Source organism: Borostomias antarcticus (assembly GCF_949987555.1).
Source record: "Borostomias antarcticus genome assembly, chromosome: 9".
Lineage (NCBI taxonomy): Eukaryota > Metazoa > Chordata > Actinopteri > Stomiiformes > Stomiidae > Borostomias > Borostomias antarcticus.
The window spans coordinates 25,909,035-25,922,523 of NC_140242.1; the positions used below are offsets into that span (position 1 = coordinate 25,909,035).

Below are 13,489 nucleotides of genomic sequence, written 5' to 3' on the forward strand. Positions count from 1 at the left end.
GGGCAGGGTAAGAATGGAAACAGCCTCTTGAGGCGTTTCAACAAACAGCATATGTTCCACCGAGAGGGACCTTGGACTGGAGCGTGCCAGCAGGAGCAGCCAGGGGACAAGCAGGCGGACGACTCTGACAACAACCTGTCAGACGAACTCTCAGCGGAGGAGCTTCCTGTCTCCGTTCCCTTCTGAGCCCTGGCACTGCCCACACAGAGGGGGAACTGACTCACACACACCTAATGAGATACTGAACTAACTATGTGGAGATATAGAACGAATATACACACACAGGGCAGATACAGGAAACAAAACGACGACGACGCCGGGTTGTTCGGACGAGAAACGCGTCGTTTCGGGGAGGGAGAGGGAGTAGAAGAAGGATGGAGGGGAGGGGGGGGTGGGGGGGGTACGACGCCGTACCTGACAGGTGGATCCCGTCGTCGTCGTCGCCGCCGGCTCTCTCCAAGTAGTTCTCTAGGATCTGGGCGGTGCAGATGATGATGTCGTTCTTCTGGACGATCTCCGTGAAAGAGATTTTGAGCTGGGAGTTCCCGCTGACTTTCTCCACGCGGTACTGGTGTTTCAGAAACTTCCAGAACTCCGTAGAATAGTGCTGCTCAACCAAGGGCACCTGGAGGAAAGAGTGCCACGGTATCACAAAAAAACAAAACACATTAGCAATATTAAATCTCTGGAGGGTCTAAAACCTCGTTAGTCTACAGTACTATACTGCAGCTGGGGCACATTCAAAGTTTTCTTTATTTATGAAACTAGTGTTTACATGGATTGTTTAGTCTATACTGACAACACCAAAGTGCAGATGTGTATCATAATGGCTCTGCTTCACTTTATTTGAGGCGAGGTTTCAAATTGACTGTGCAACAAGTTGGCTTATGTATTAGTGGTTTATAGTTTGGGGAGGTTAGAAGGGGAAAAAAAGGCCAAATTCCTGCCAAAAACAACACTAGTGGAAGGTATTTTTCCTCGTCTCTCTTATTGGAGAAGAAAGTCATATGGAGGATATTACAGTATAACAGATAAATGTCTGTATAGTATTATTACAAAATGGGTCATTCCACTAAATTTTTGACAGTTTAGCACATTTGATTAACAGAGACGTTTCTGGACTATGCGTCGCAAACGAACTGCGTAGGGCTTCTCACGGCATGGCACGAGAGGTTTTTTCAAGCGTGATCTCTGCCAGAAACTACAGCGACAGAGAAAGAAAGCATGGGGTATTTGAGCTGACCTGCAATTTACTGCAGTAAAATGCTGTCTTTCCCTGGACTGAACATGCAATTTGTGGCGACTGAAGCCACACACATTAATGGAGGCGTGGATCTTAAATGTACAGTGCTCACAAGTCCTCTCCCTGCGTCCGCACACATTCGGCGCGTGGCTTTAGCAGTGTGTACAGTATATCCTAACTGTATATCATACACACTGGGGGGCTGGGGGTCAGTACCTTGTTTACGAGCACAACCACTTTCCCCAGCTGCCCTGCTCTCCTCCTGCCGTCCAGATGTTCTCTGGTAACATAGACTGCAACTCTGGTTTTACCACTTCCTGTTGGCAGGCAGACAATGATGTTTTTCCCCTCCAAGGCGGGTCTCGCGACGTCCATTTGATAATCTCGCAGAACGATGTTGTCTGGCTCGGGGCCTCGGCCGGCGCCTGTGGCGTACGGGACATCTGCGAAGCAGAGCAGAGGTTCAGCCCTCCGGTCCAGAACTGTCGTCCACGTCAGCAACCTGAAGTTTTAAGGGGGGGGGGGGGGGGGAGACGGACGGACGGTTGCTGCGTTCCAAGCAGGGAAGGGCCCCGGCGGGAAGGGCCTCGTCGTTGTTTGGGGTTTGGTACCGGGTTGAGCTGTGTCCTCCAGCCTGTTGTTATAATAACAACACATACACTGTAAGCTGTTTAATCCCCGGGTTGAGACCCAGCGCTTCGGCGGTCTGAGCCCAGTCTTAAGGCGCGGTATTACGCTGGACCGGCGCGGCGCCCTGCCCGGCGGAGACGTGGGGAGACGTGGGGGGGGGCCCCCCGACGCTCCCCAGCGCGCCCCCTGATCTCGTCATAGCGGCTCCCGGACCGCAGCCCGTATTACAGAGGAAATTCCACCGTCAGACACGCCGAAGCGAAAGCCACGGCGTCTGATTTCCTGGACGCGCGGCGCTGAAATAAAAACCCCTCTAACGGAGCTCTCCAGAGCGCCTCGTCCTGGAGAGCACATGTGCAACTGCTCCTCGGGGATGGAAAGTAACCCAAGAAGTGTTTGCTCTACCCAAACCCAAGCACACTGTACTGTACTGTACATTCTGCATGATAGGATGATTAATGGGAACAAAATGTGAGCGCTGAGTTCACAAGTAATCAGAGCGACGGAAAGAACAGGCGGGCGCCATGTTGTCATCAGAGGATGGTTTGATTGGCAGCGTCTGTCAGTGCTGCCGTCAGGCTTCACCTGGCTGAGTTCTCCTCTTAGCCCACCTGGCACATCCCACCCATCTCTCCCGACGCCGCCCCCCCCCCCCCCCGCCAAGAAAATCCAGGCGATGATGTCACAGGCCCCCCCGGTGGCAGGCTCAGCCTGGACACATCGATTGGCCGGCTCAGAGCCAATCAGGTGGAGCGATCGGTCGTGATTGTAAAATGGATGGAGCGACAGCTGCGTCAGCGAGTGACTCATTCGCATTTTGTTGCCTCTGGGTATGAAATGCGCTATACAAATAAAGCTTTGATTGATTGATTGATTATTCAGATCTAGATTAAAAAAAACACGTTCGTGCCCGATTCGATTTGTTACCGCCGTTAAGTTTTGCGTCTGACTTAAGTCTTGGAGTTCTCGCTTGCGTTCTCGCTTGCTTGGGAGTCTTCCTCGAGTCCCTACAGCGGAGTCCAAACAGCATGTGTTTGTAATCGAGAGGCTTGGCCTCGCTCCATAACTCCTTAACCTCTGCGTGGTTTGTCATGACACACATGGAACATATTGACTGAGCCAAACGGGACGGGCTCTGGGACCGGCTCCACACCGCTGAAACCTCCTCTCTCATTCATTGTTTTATGAACTCGAGCGACGGTGGGACTTTCCCAGTTTGCCAACATGGCAGCGACAATTACTGTACTATGCTCAGGAAATGTGACTTTGATCGAGAGCTGACAGCTGGGCTTGTATGGTGAAGTTATGGTATGACTACCCCAGACCGGACATTTGGCCTTCATTTAAGGGCAGTTTCGCTCAGCTCTCTCTCTCTCCTCCTACATATTTCTTGCATTCCTTCACTCCTCCCAAGTGCTAAACGGTGATCTCTTCAAGATGAATGAGGCGCAGGCTAGCTAGTCTGGAGATGTTTCAAACACTACCACACCTGGACCTCTATGATGCAGGAAATGGTTCAGTCCTCAATGGATATGGACTCCTCATTGAATCTATAATAACATACTGTATCATATTCCATTGCGTTCTTAGGTTGTCTATCATATGGTGATGACTTGTGGATAAAAGAATATGTTTTATTTTGAATGGTGTTACCTGAGAGTGAGTTGTTCACATGGTTGTTCTCCACTGGCTCTTCACTGCCATTATAAAGATCTAAAAATACAGCAGTTTTAAGTCTTAGCATGTGCATAGTATTAGGTGAAATCAACGGCTTGTGTTTTGAGTCTAGATGATATAAAGCTCGCAAAGTTTGTTTGGTTAGACAAAGTTCAATGAAAATGAAGTGCTGACTCAAATGCCCCCTCCTCTGGCAACAATAGAAATCAATTGCAGTTTCTTCAACTGCAATTTAAAAAAAATCCTAGATTGTGATCCACCCAGTCAGGCAAACCCCATTGTATTTCATGCCTATTGCAGTCATTATCATCACTACAACTACCTCTATGGTGCGCACTGTACTATAGACGCCAGTAGACTGGCATGACTGACTGACCACACCTGCGGTCTCAGAAGCAGTCTCCGAAGGCTCCTCCATATCCATTGATGGCGTCAGATGGCTGTCCAGTGGTTGGTCCACTGGGGCGACAGAGCTCTCTGATCCTGCTGGCCTCTCCTCAATCGTGACATCATTTCCTGGAGGTTTGTTTGCGTTGACCAGGGCACAGGGTTCGTGATTCTCACCCGTCGCTAGGTGGATGATGAAACAGCACAGTGGAAACGTTTTAGGACTGCTATCATATTCATAGAGAAAAGACAGGGTTCAAATATAACCGCTCCACAGCGCCCCCCTCTGGCCAATTATCCTTATTTTCTTACCTGTCATGTCATTTTCAGGCACGTCTCCTGTCAGTTCTCTGTACAGGCCGAGATGGTCGGTGTCTTGTAAAGCCTTTAGGAAGGTGGAGAACCATCCAGGAGAAGACCTCACCACCCTTCTGAGCAGTTCACGAGCTCCGCCTCGATGGCCGTTGCTTTTAGTTTCGGCTAATATCTAGGACATAATTAAAAAAAACATGATATCTTTACGGTACAGTGCCGAACAGAGTAAAATATAACTCCGATGTTATGCGGAATTCTGTGACCACCGGGTTCTGTTACCGGTCACAAGATCCGGCCGTCACTGGTTTCCGCATGTTAATACACCTAAATGTGTGACCACCGAAATGTGTGACCACCGGTCACAAAATCCGATGGTCACACATTTCGGTGCGTTAAAATACAGCGAAATGTGTGACCACCGAAAAGTGTGACCACCGGATTTTGTGACCAGCGACAATAATGCCATCGCTCACGGAGCGAGGCCTGTGGCTGTGTTATGCCATGGATGTAGCCTATTAATACAACAAAAAATACCAAAAATAACAATAAATACGAATGAACAGTAATGACCATATCAGGGGGATTGAAATGCTTATGTGTAAGATAGGGTCTTAAAAGAATCAATAGTAGGGGCAGTGAAAAGTGTCGTACGATGGAGAATAAATTAACCTGCATGTGTGTAGGCCTACAGTTGTGGTCACACAGGTGTGGTCACAGACCCTGCTATCAGAAATCATGACCTGCCAGTTGCTGGCCCTGTGATCCTCAATGTGAATAGTTTGGTCCACACAAAGGCAAGAGGATAGCAAACCACCATTAAACAGTACACACGGGTTTGGTTCATCTATTGAGCAGTAATGTTGTGGTCCCAGATTCTGATGCTAGGCTGTAGTCCCATTGCATGCATAAAGTTGGCTACACATCGTTAGAAGATGTTAGTTTTAGAATAAAAACAGTTGTTTTAAGGGCTTCATAAAAACATTGGATTTTATTTGATTTTCACTTGACAAGCACATAGACTGTCAGTTTTCCAACTTGCTCTGCTTTGACTCCTGCCTTTGTTTGTAGCCTGCAACTGGCTATATAATAATATAATATAGCCTAATGTAATATCATATAATAAAGCTTAATATAATGTAATATATAGCCAGATAGAATAGAATAGATTGTGGCAATATACGCCCCCTGGTGGTCAAATACCCGGCTTCAACCGACTGTCTCGTTTACCAAATTATTCATTCAGAAAAATCAATACCGTAGGCATAACACAGCCACAGGCCTCGCTCCGTGAGCGATGGCATTATTGTCGGTGGTCACAAAATCCGGTGGTCACAGATTTCGGTGTATTAACGTGCGGAAATCAGTGACCACCGGATCTTGTGACCGGTCACAAAATCCGATGGTCACAGAATTCCGCATAACACCTGCACTGCAGGTCTATTCAGTATTTAGTGGATTTAGTCTGCCCTCTTCTGGCTCAACTGAGGAACTACATCATTATTTACGGCATGAGATACATGCGCAGACTCAACCACCCAAATAGCGTTTCATTGTCAGTTTGGACTACTATAATTCATTTCAAATTCAATTGTCAGGCTGTGACAACAGTCTACTTACAACATCACGATCCTCATCTTCGAGGATATTGAAAGCCCAACACGTCTGGCACATATCAGTGGCCTTCATTGTCAACAGACTTGGCGACAGAAGTTCAATCAGCCGGACGCAGTGGTCATTCTCCGCCTCCAACGAGGGACTCGGAGGGTCGTCCTCCACGTAACTGGCCGCATGCTGACAACCCCCGGCCGACAGCGCGTCTATGAATCCCCTGAACCAACCATCTGGATGTGGGGGTTTGATGACCGCATCAATAAGATGGTTCACCGCCCGGAGATTGCTCTCGGCCTTCGCCTTGTTTCTGATCAGTTCTTTTTGGTCGGTGTCTAGGAAGTCCAGGCGGTCCAGAACTGGCTCCACTTGAATGAGTCTTTGCAGCCTCGGTCTGAGGTCCTGAATCAGATTTATCCTCCTGGTCTCTTCAGAGTCCATTTCTACTTCAGATAGAACACTGCTGGCGTGCGGTTATGAAACTTGGGTCTGGGGAAGAGAATCAGCTGAAACCAAGTGAAGTCACTTTCAGTTTCGTTTCTTGTTTAACCCCCTTTTCAATTGAGCAATTTCAATCACCGGCCACAAGGGGTCAGTATTGTAACGAAAGTTGAGTTGTTTAACAGTCAGTAACAATCCAATGTAAACGAGGACGTTGCTTTGGGAACAGATGACATTTCACTTTTTGTTTTCCATTTGCATTTTTATTCCTTAAAATAGGTAAGATAATTGCCTAAATCAACTGTGTTTTTACATAATCAAGGTCATTTTGAGACATTTGGATAATCTGGCGTTGCGGTGTCAGTGGCAAACTTTGAAAATGCACAAAAACAAATGTTCTATTCTTGGCTGTTATTTTCACTGCCAATTCACTCCAGACAAGCCTATTTTGTTCTGGGGTTGAAACACAACACTAGCCTGGTTTTATTGCCTTTATTCTTGCCTCACACACTATACCAGGGTCTCTTCAAATGAGTGACAGTGACACATTATGCAATCAATGTTAAAACAATGGCAAATTGTTTTGATTTCATATTACTATGGATAAACCCAGACACCTGTGTGTAACCAGCATCTCTCACTGTCCCTCAACTGTCCCTCAACTGTCCCTCTTAGTGGAACTTCACCTGTTTCCTTACCTTTACCTAATTCATTCTAGTAACATGCAAGTAAATGTATCATATCGAGGATATAATTGTATAGAAACACTTCTATACAATGAAGATGATTTAAATAGAATAATTTGTAAGCTTGCAGTGCATACTATGATGGAACACATGAGATGGGGTTAATGGAGAGAGAGGCGGAAAGTAGTGCAAATACTTTTTCAGGTGATAAAGTTAATTCCACTTAAAAAATAAAAAGTGGACAACTCGTTGTAGGAAAATAGCTATTTTGAAGTTCCTTCAAAAGTGGACATTTGTGTTTTTCATGTGATTCCTCCCCTAGCACCCGGGAGAGTCCACAGAAGTGCTACGTCTAATATTTCAATTAAAATCCCATCACTTAAAACGTATCTTTTCACCTCTGCCTTTCATACAAGATGATATCTAACATTAATGTGCATCAGCTAACAAAACAATATCGGAAAACGTGATTTTGTTGATTTCAGATGAGAAATGTGCAGGCTACATAAAGATCCTGATTAGATATTCGGACTTAGTTACTGTATAGGCACAATACCCCATCTATCTGGGATTATTGATTTGCTATTATACTTGTTTTCAACACTACACACTTAATGTGTAAAATAAAGTGTAATTTTAAACAAAACTGAAAAAGCCTTTTGGACGCTGTTATTAAACAGTACACTGTGTCATATTCTACATTTGGTTTTAATAAGCAGTGCAAAAAAGAAACGTATTATGCAAAAAAAATAAACTAAATGTACTGCCCTGTAGACATGCCAACATCACACTTGCTTGTCCGAGGTGCGACTCCAAAAATAACATGCAACAGAAAACACTCTCAAACATGCATGCTAGCTCATCGACCTGGACAAGCAGCTGTGAGGCCGTGCTGGCAGTGTAAGGTGAAGAGCGCATGTACACAGATAATGCACGTCATTTAAGGAAGGAACACTAGAGTCAAAACAACCCCACTTCCTGCGACGCTGCATTCCAATAAACCCTGAGTCACGCTTCGGAAAAGATGAGAAACACCGTCGACACTCTTAACATTACTCTTGATCTCAGTTGTGTAGTAATACTATAATCACTTGGACCACAACAGCAGAGAACAATCATCATAAAACAATTCCATTATTACAAATTGCAAAGCACGGTCTGAATCCTGTCTGTGACAATAGGCCGATACCCTGTTTTGTAAAGTAATTGCAGTGTTTCTACACAAGTAAGCAGCTGGATGGGAGGTGTCGCTGGGAGGACTACGGCCGTGGGGGTCCGGGGTCCGAGGCTGGTCTGTGGAGACCCATGTTGTCGGGGGTTGAGTCTGACGGTGAAGGGGTTTCGACTAGAAGGAGGATGGATTCTGAATGATGGTGTTGGTGGTGGTGTGTGGTGGTCGGTCGGTGTTGAGTGTGTCTCTGTATCAGCAGGGCTGTAAGGCTGTCTGTCACGGGGGAGTCCAGGTAAGACATGCTCGACACAGAGTCTTTGGATTCAGGAAGAGTCCTCTCCAAGCTGAGCTGAGGATCCTGAGGAGGACAGACACGCACACGCACAGATGTCTCTGTTAATATTAAGTTTCGATTCTTAATTTCTGAAGCCCCATTAATCTTGTAAAATGTAAAATGCAGAGTCAGGCACGTACAGTACCAAGAAGATCTCTTTCTCATGTCTCACATTTTTCACCCTTTCTATGAAGGTCATGTTTATAAAGCATCACAAGCACATTTATAACACATTATAATGTAACATATAAGGCTTTATAACGCTCTTCATAAATGTTTATATATCTTATATTATCATCATTTATAAACCTTGTTTTAAGGTGTCATGCATGACTATAAAGAGTTTTATAAAGCCTTATAAGTGCATTATAATGTGTTTTGAATGTGCTTATGGTGCTTTATAAACATGACCTTCATAGAAAGTGTTACCGAACCTTGCGCTGAGTTCCTGCCCATCTCTATGGGGCCGACAGCCCAGACTACATACGTACTTGTTTGGACGCGTGGCTGTAGTAACTGCTGGGCGTCAGAGCAGCGATTGGCTGGACCTTCACGGCAGGCCGCTGGTAGTCTGGGTTGGCCGTCACGGCGCTGTAGGCCGGGGGTCCCAGGGCCGACTGCCTCTGGAGGAGCTGCAGGATGGTGTGGATGTCGGACGTCATCTGGGACTCCAGCCTAAGGGGGTAGCGGAGGGAGGAAGATGGACGACTGTGAGCGGAAGCTGCTGAACGTGCGGTTATACTGAGCACGTGTAGAGACTCCAGGCAAGAGGGCTGGCTAAAACCACCATGACTGCATTGTTTTACATTTTAAGACGTCTGTCTGTCTGTCTGTCTGTCTGTCTGTCTGTCTGTCTGTCTGTCTGTCTGTCTGTCTGTCTGTCTGTCTGCCTGTCTGCCTGTCTGCCTATCTATCTATCTATCTATCTATCTATCTATCTATCTATCTATCTATCTATCTATCTATCTATCTATTTATATATTTATAACTCAAGACTCAAGATCTGTTTATTTCCATGTATATGGTTCACACATACTAGGAATTTGACTAGAGGGGTCGAGGGGTCAGGGAAGAATTTTTACAGCTCACTTTTCTGGCCCCCGGGTGATACTGTTTTTTTGCTTCCCTCTGGAATATATATTTTTCTATTAATAATAATGGGGTTAGGCATACGCTGTTGCAGACAACATAGGACACGGTGCACAGGACAGTCAAAGACATGACAGTGCAAAACAGTCAAAAAACAAACAAACTGCAAACACAAAATAAAAAACAGTGCAATAAAATGCAGTGCAATTTACAAATTACAATATACTGTTAAAAAAAAAAAAAAATAAATAAAAGTGGTGGCACAATTTCAGTATTTCACTATTTACATAACGGGATGTGGTGAGTGTATACAGTGTGTGTGCACAGTATAGTGTGGTGGGTGAGCGGTGTTATGTACAGTGTGTGTGCACTGTGGATAAAAGTCACCTTAGTTTACACACTAGGGGGCGCTTGTGCTCTTTCAGGAGAGTAGCGTTCACATGACAGGTGCCAAACTTCCTAGCCGTCAGCTGTTTTGTTTTTTTTGTTCTCCCCCTCTGCAGGCCAGTGCCCGACGCTCTCTCCGGAGGTGATAATGAGGAAGCAGCGGGGTGTGTGGGGACGTCAGAGACGTTTACCGCCGAGGACAGACCGGCTCACACTCAGCTCACCTTCACATCTACCCCACAAAGCCTTCATCTACGCCTCGCGCTACACAAGCGTTTTTTAATGCCCATTACGTCGTTTAATTATCAGCAGACACAATTAATATAATTAATAATCACACACATTGTTGCCGTCATATATTATTCTGTATTTATACCCCCTAGCTGAATTTTGCTTACTATTACAGTACATCCAGTATTTAAGGGGTCACTATAATGATGTTCTAATGAGCAGGATACAGGAGCTATAGACATTTTAAGCTGTGGTAGCAAAGGAACATTTTTTCCCCTTTTCCTAAGCTATTAATAACAGCAGGTGCTCTCACATGGTGGCCATTAGCAGTGGAACAGAGCCTGAATGGCATGAGACATGTAGCAGGGGAGACCAGCACACGAGCTCTGGGCTCCTACAGTACCAGCTGGCCAAAAGCAGGGTCGGAGAGACCGCGCTCGATAACGTGTGACTTATTGGAGATGTTTTGATTGGTGGCTCAGATGCGGCTCCCCCTCAAGTGTGTTGTCTCCTATTCTCGGTGATCATTTCTGCAAAAAAGACCTACTAAAACAGCTGCTGTCCGTCTGCCTGTCTGTCTGTGTTTTTCTGTCTCTCTTTGTCTGTCTGTCTCTTAGTGTATGTTTGTCTGTCTGTCCGTCCATCCGGCTGTCTCTGTCTCTGTCTGTCTGTCTCTCCATCCGTCCGTCAATCCGCCTGTCTGTCTGTGTGTCTGTCTGTCTGTCTGCCTGTCTGTCTGTCTGCCTGTCTGTCTGCCTGTCTGTTTGTCTCCCTGTCTGTCTGCCTGTCTGTCTCCCTGTCTGTCTGGGAGGCCTGCTTGTCTGCAGGTGGATTGTCATCTCTAGTCAACCTGTTTTTCTCATGCTGACATGGGGTTGTGTCTAGCTAGAGGGAATCTGTGCAGCTGTCATCTCTGACTGTTTTTGCTGGCTGCCTTCAGGCTCCGTCACAGACCCACCTGTCCGTTCACTGTTGCCTGTTAGGCTTTCATTTGTCTTGCATAGCCAGACCTATCTTCACACTGCTGGAGAAAGGTCTGGCTGGACTCATTACCATTTGGAGATGTGGGGGGGGGGGGGGGGGGTTGCGCTGTATTTCTTTAAACCAATCACAATTGTCTTTGACGGAGTGGTTGCGAGGCTGTTGTTGTTGTCGTAGCCTGGATCGAATCTGATTGGGCCGGGATTCCGATCCGTCGCCACTGATTGGTCAGTAATAAACGAATGACGAGGCTTATCCCGAAAACCTGCATCCGGTGAGTCAGACTAGGGTTTCATAGATGTTTCGATGTAACGAGGTGCGTTCAATTAAACAGATCCACACACACAAAGTAACGGCTCCAACTGCAGGTTATAGAAAACGATTGGCCTAAACTATGTATTGTTTTTCAGGCTTTTAGTCTTTGTTATAGAGTGGCTAAGTGGAAGCAGGAAGAGAAAACCCCCGTGGAACCTTAAATCAGAAAAAATATGAATGGTAGTGAACGGCGTGAGAAAAATAATTTCTTTATCCCGGTTGATTTGTGCAATGACCATCACATACTGTATGATGTTTATCAATTTAAAACATAAATTTAACTAATCTCAGTTAACTCGGAAGTTATCTAATATTAGCTAGCTGACATTACACTCGTTTAACACTCACCAAAACCTTGTAAAGTCAATCTCACATGCCAGCTCTCACAGAACTGACTAACTCTCCTTTCGCATTCCTGCAGCTCTCAACATGGCCAGACTAATAGTGATTTTCACTTCTTTTAATAATTTTAAACTCGTTCTGGAATAGGCTAACTGCTTTTCAGTATTACAACGAAATGCGACTTTCTTGACTTGCAAAATTATGTTTTAAAATGACAAACATCATATGTGTATGGACAGGCCTAAAAACCTTTTTAAAAAGGCCTTTGCTATGCTATGCTTTTAAACCTGTAGTACTGACCAAGATGATTTAAATGCATGGTATGTTATATTGTGGGATTGTGTAAATACAGCTCTGAATAGAAATAAGAAAGAAGGTAGGGCTACGTAAATAAATTGCTTAAGTCTGGTGTCAATGGGAAATTCTATAACGCCATCAAGTCCCTTTACCTAACACCCGTTGCCTGTGTTCAGGTGAATGAATATGTAACTGGTTGGTCCCCCAACACTTCAGAGTGAAACAGGGAGACATTTTGTCCCCAACATTATTTTCAATCTACATCAATGATTTAGCTCTTGAAATGAAAGCCTCAGTACTGGGGGTTAAAGTGGGGGTTCAAACTGTGTGGATAGTACTATACACAGATGATATAGTGTTGCTTGCTGAGTGTGAAGAAGACCTGCAGGCTATGCTAGATATAGTAGAAGACTGGTGCTCAAAATGGAGATTGGAGGTAAATCAAGACAAAACCCAAATAGTACATTTTAGAAAGAGATCGCTGGAGAGGAGCTCAGCTGTTTTCTCCCTTGGCTCTGTAGAGTTGTCATATACTGCTCAGTATAAATATGACGGTCTGATGCTAGATGAGCATTCTACCTTTCATGAGGCAGTTCATGTTTTGGCTCAGTCTGCTGGAAGAGTTCTGGGTTCCACAATGAACAAAGTGAAACAGTGTGACAATTTGGGATTCTATACTTTCACCAAACTTTATGAGTCAGGAGTGTGTCCTGTAGCTGATTATGGTTCTGGGGTTTGGGGTTTCCGTGAAAAAAACACCTGCAATAATGTACACTTCCGTGCCATTAGATCATTTCTGGGAGTTCATAAATTTGCGGCGGCTCTGGTGGAGATGTGGGAGGGGAACTATTAGACATAGTTGTCACATGGTCCGGCTCTGGAATAGACTTCTACGGATGCCGGACCATAGACTGACGAAAAAAAATCTTTGTCTGGGATATTAAACATTACCATCCCTGGGCAAATGAGATCAAAACCTTATTTTTTGAAAACGATATGTCTTTTATTTTTCTAAACAGGTTAAAGTGTAACATCCAAGAAATCAAGAACAATATGTATGTCAAGTTTAGACATAAGTGGTCCGTGGATCTGTGGAGTAAACCTAAACTCAGAACTTATTGTCTTATAAAGGAGCAATATGAAACTGAAATATATGTTAAATGTAATTTAAATAAAAGGCAAAGATCTCTTTGTGCCCAGTTACGGTCAGGAACATTACCTTTAGCTTTGGAAACGGGAAGGTTTACTAATACTCCAGAGGAGAACAGAATTAGTTTACTGTGTCATTTAAATGAAATTGAGAATGAGAACCATTTTTTATTTTACTGTACCTTGTATGAGGATCTGAGAGCTGT

General features: G+C 45.0%; 2 protein-coding genes across 2 annotated transcripts in view; both read right to left on the minus strand.

Annotated features, from left to right (window-relative positions):
• Positions 1–6,078, minus strand: part of ifih1 (interferon induced with helicase C domain 1) — a 15,606-nt gene extending 9,528 nt beyond the window's left edge. Inside the window, exons 1-6 of the mRNA XM_084443216.1 lie at positions 5,870–6,078; positions 4,250–4,424; positions 3,932–4,120; positions 3,527–3,586; positions 1,460–1,686; positions 415–625 (exon numbers count right to left, since the gene is read on the minus strand). Coding sequence (XP_084299342.1) covers positions 415–625; positions 1,460–1,686; positions 3,527–3,586; positions 3,932–4,120; positions 4,250–4,424; positions 5,870–5,938 — 931 coding nt within the window. The 5' untranslated portion in view covers positions 5,939–6,078. The remainder of the gene's footprint in view (positions 1–414; positions 626–1,459; positions 1,687–3,526; positions 3,587–3,931; positions 4,121–4,249; positions 4,425–5,869) is intronic.
• Positions 6,079–8,246: 2,168 nt separating this feature from the next.
• Positions 8,247–13,489, minus strand: part of kcnh7 (potassium voltage-gated channel subfamily H member 7) — a gene marked incomplete at both ends in the record, with an annotated part of 43,202 nt that continues 37,959 nt past the window's right edge. Inside the window, 2 exons of the mRNA XM_084442941.1 lie at positions 8,247–8,516; positions 8,984–9,167. Coding sequence (XP_084299067.1) covers positions 8,247–8,516; positions 8,984–9,167 — 454 coding nt within the window. The remainder of the gene's footprint in view (positions 8,517–8,983; positions 9,168–13,489) is intronic.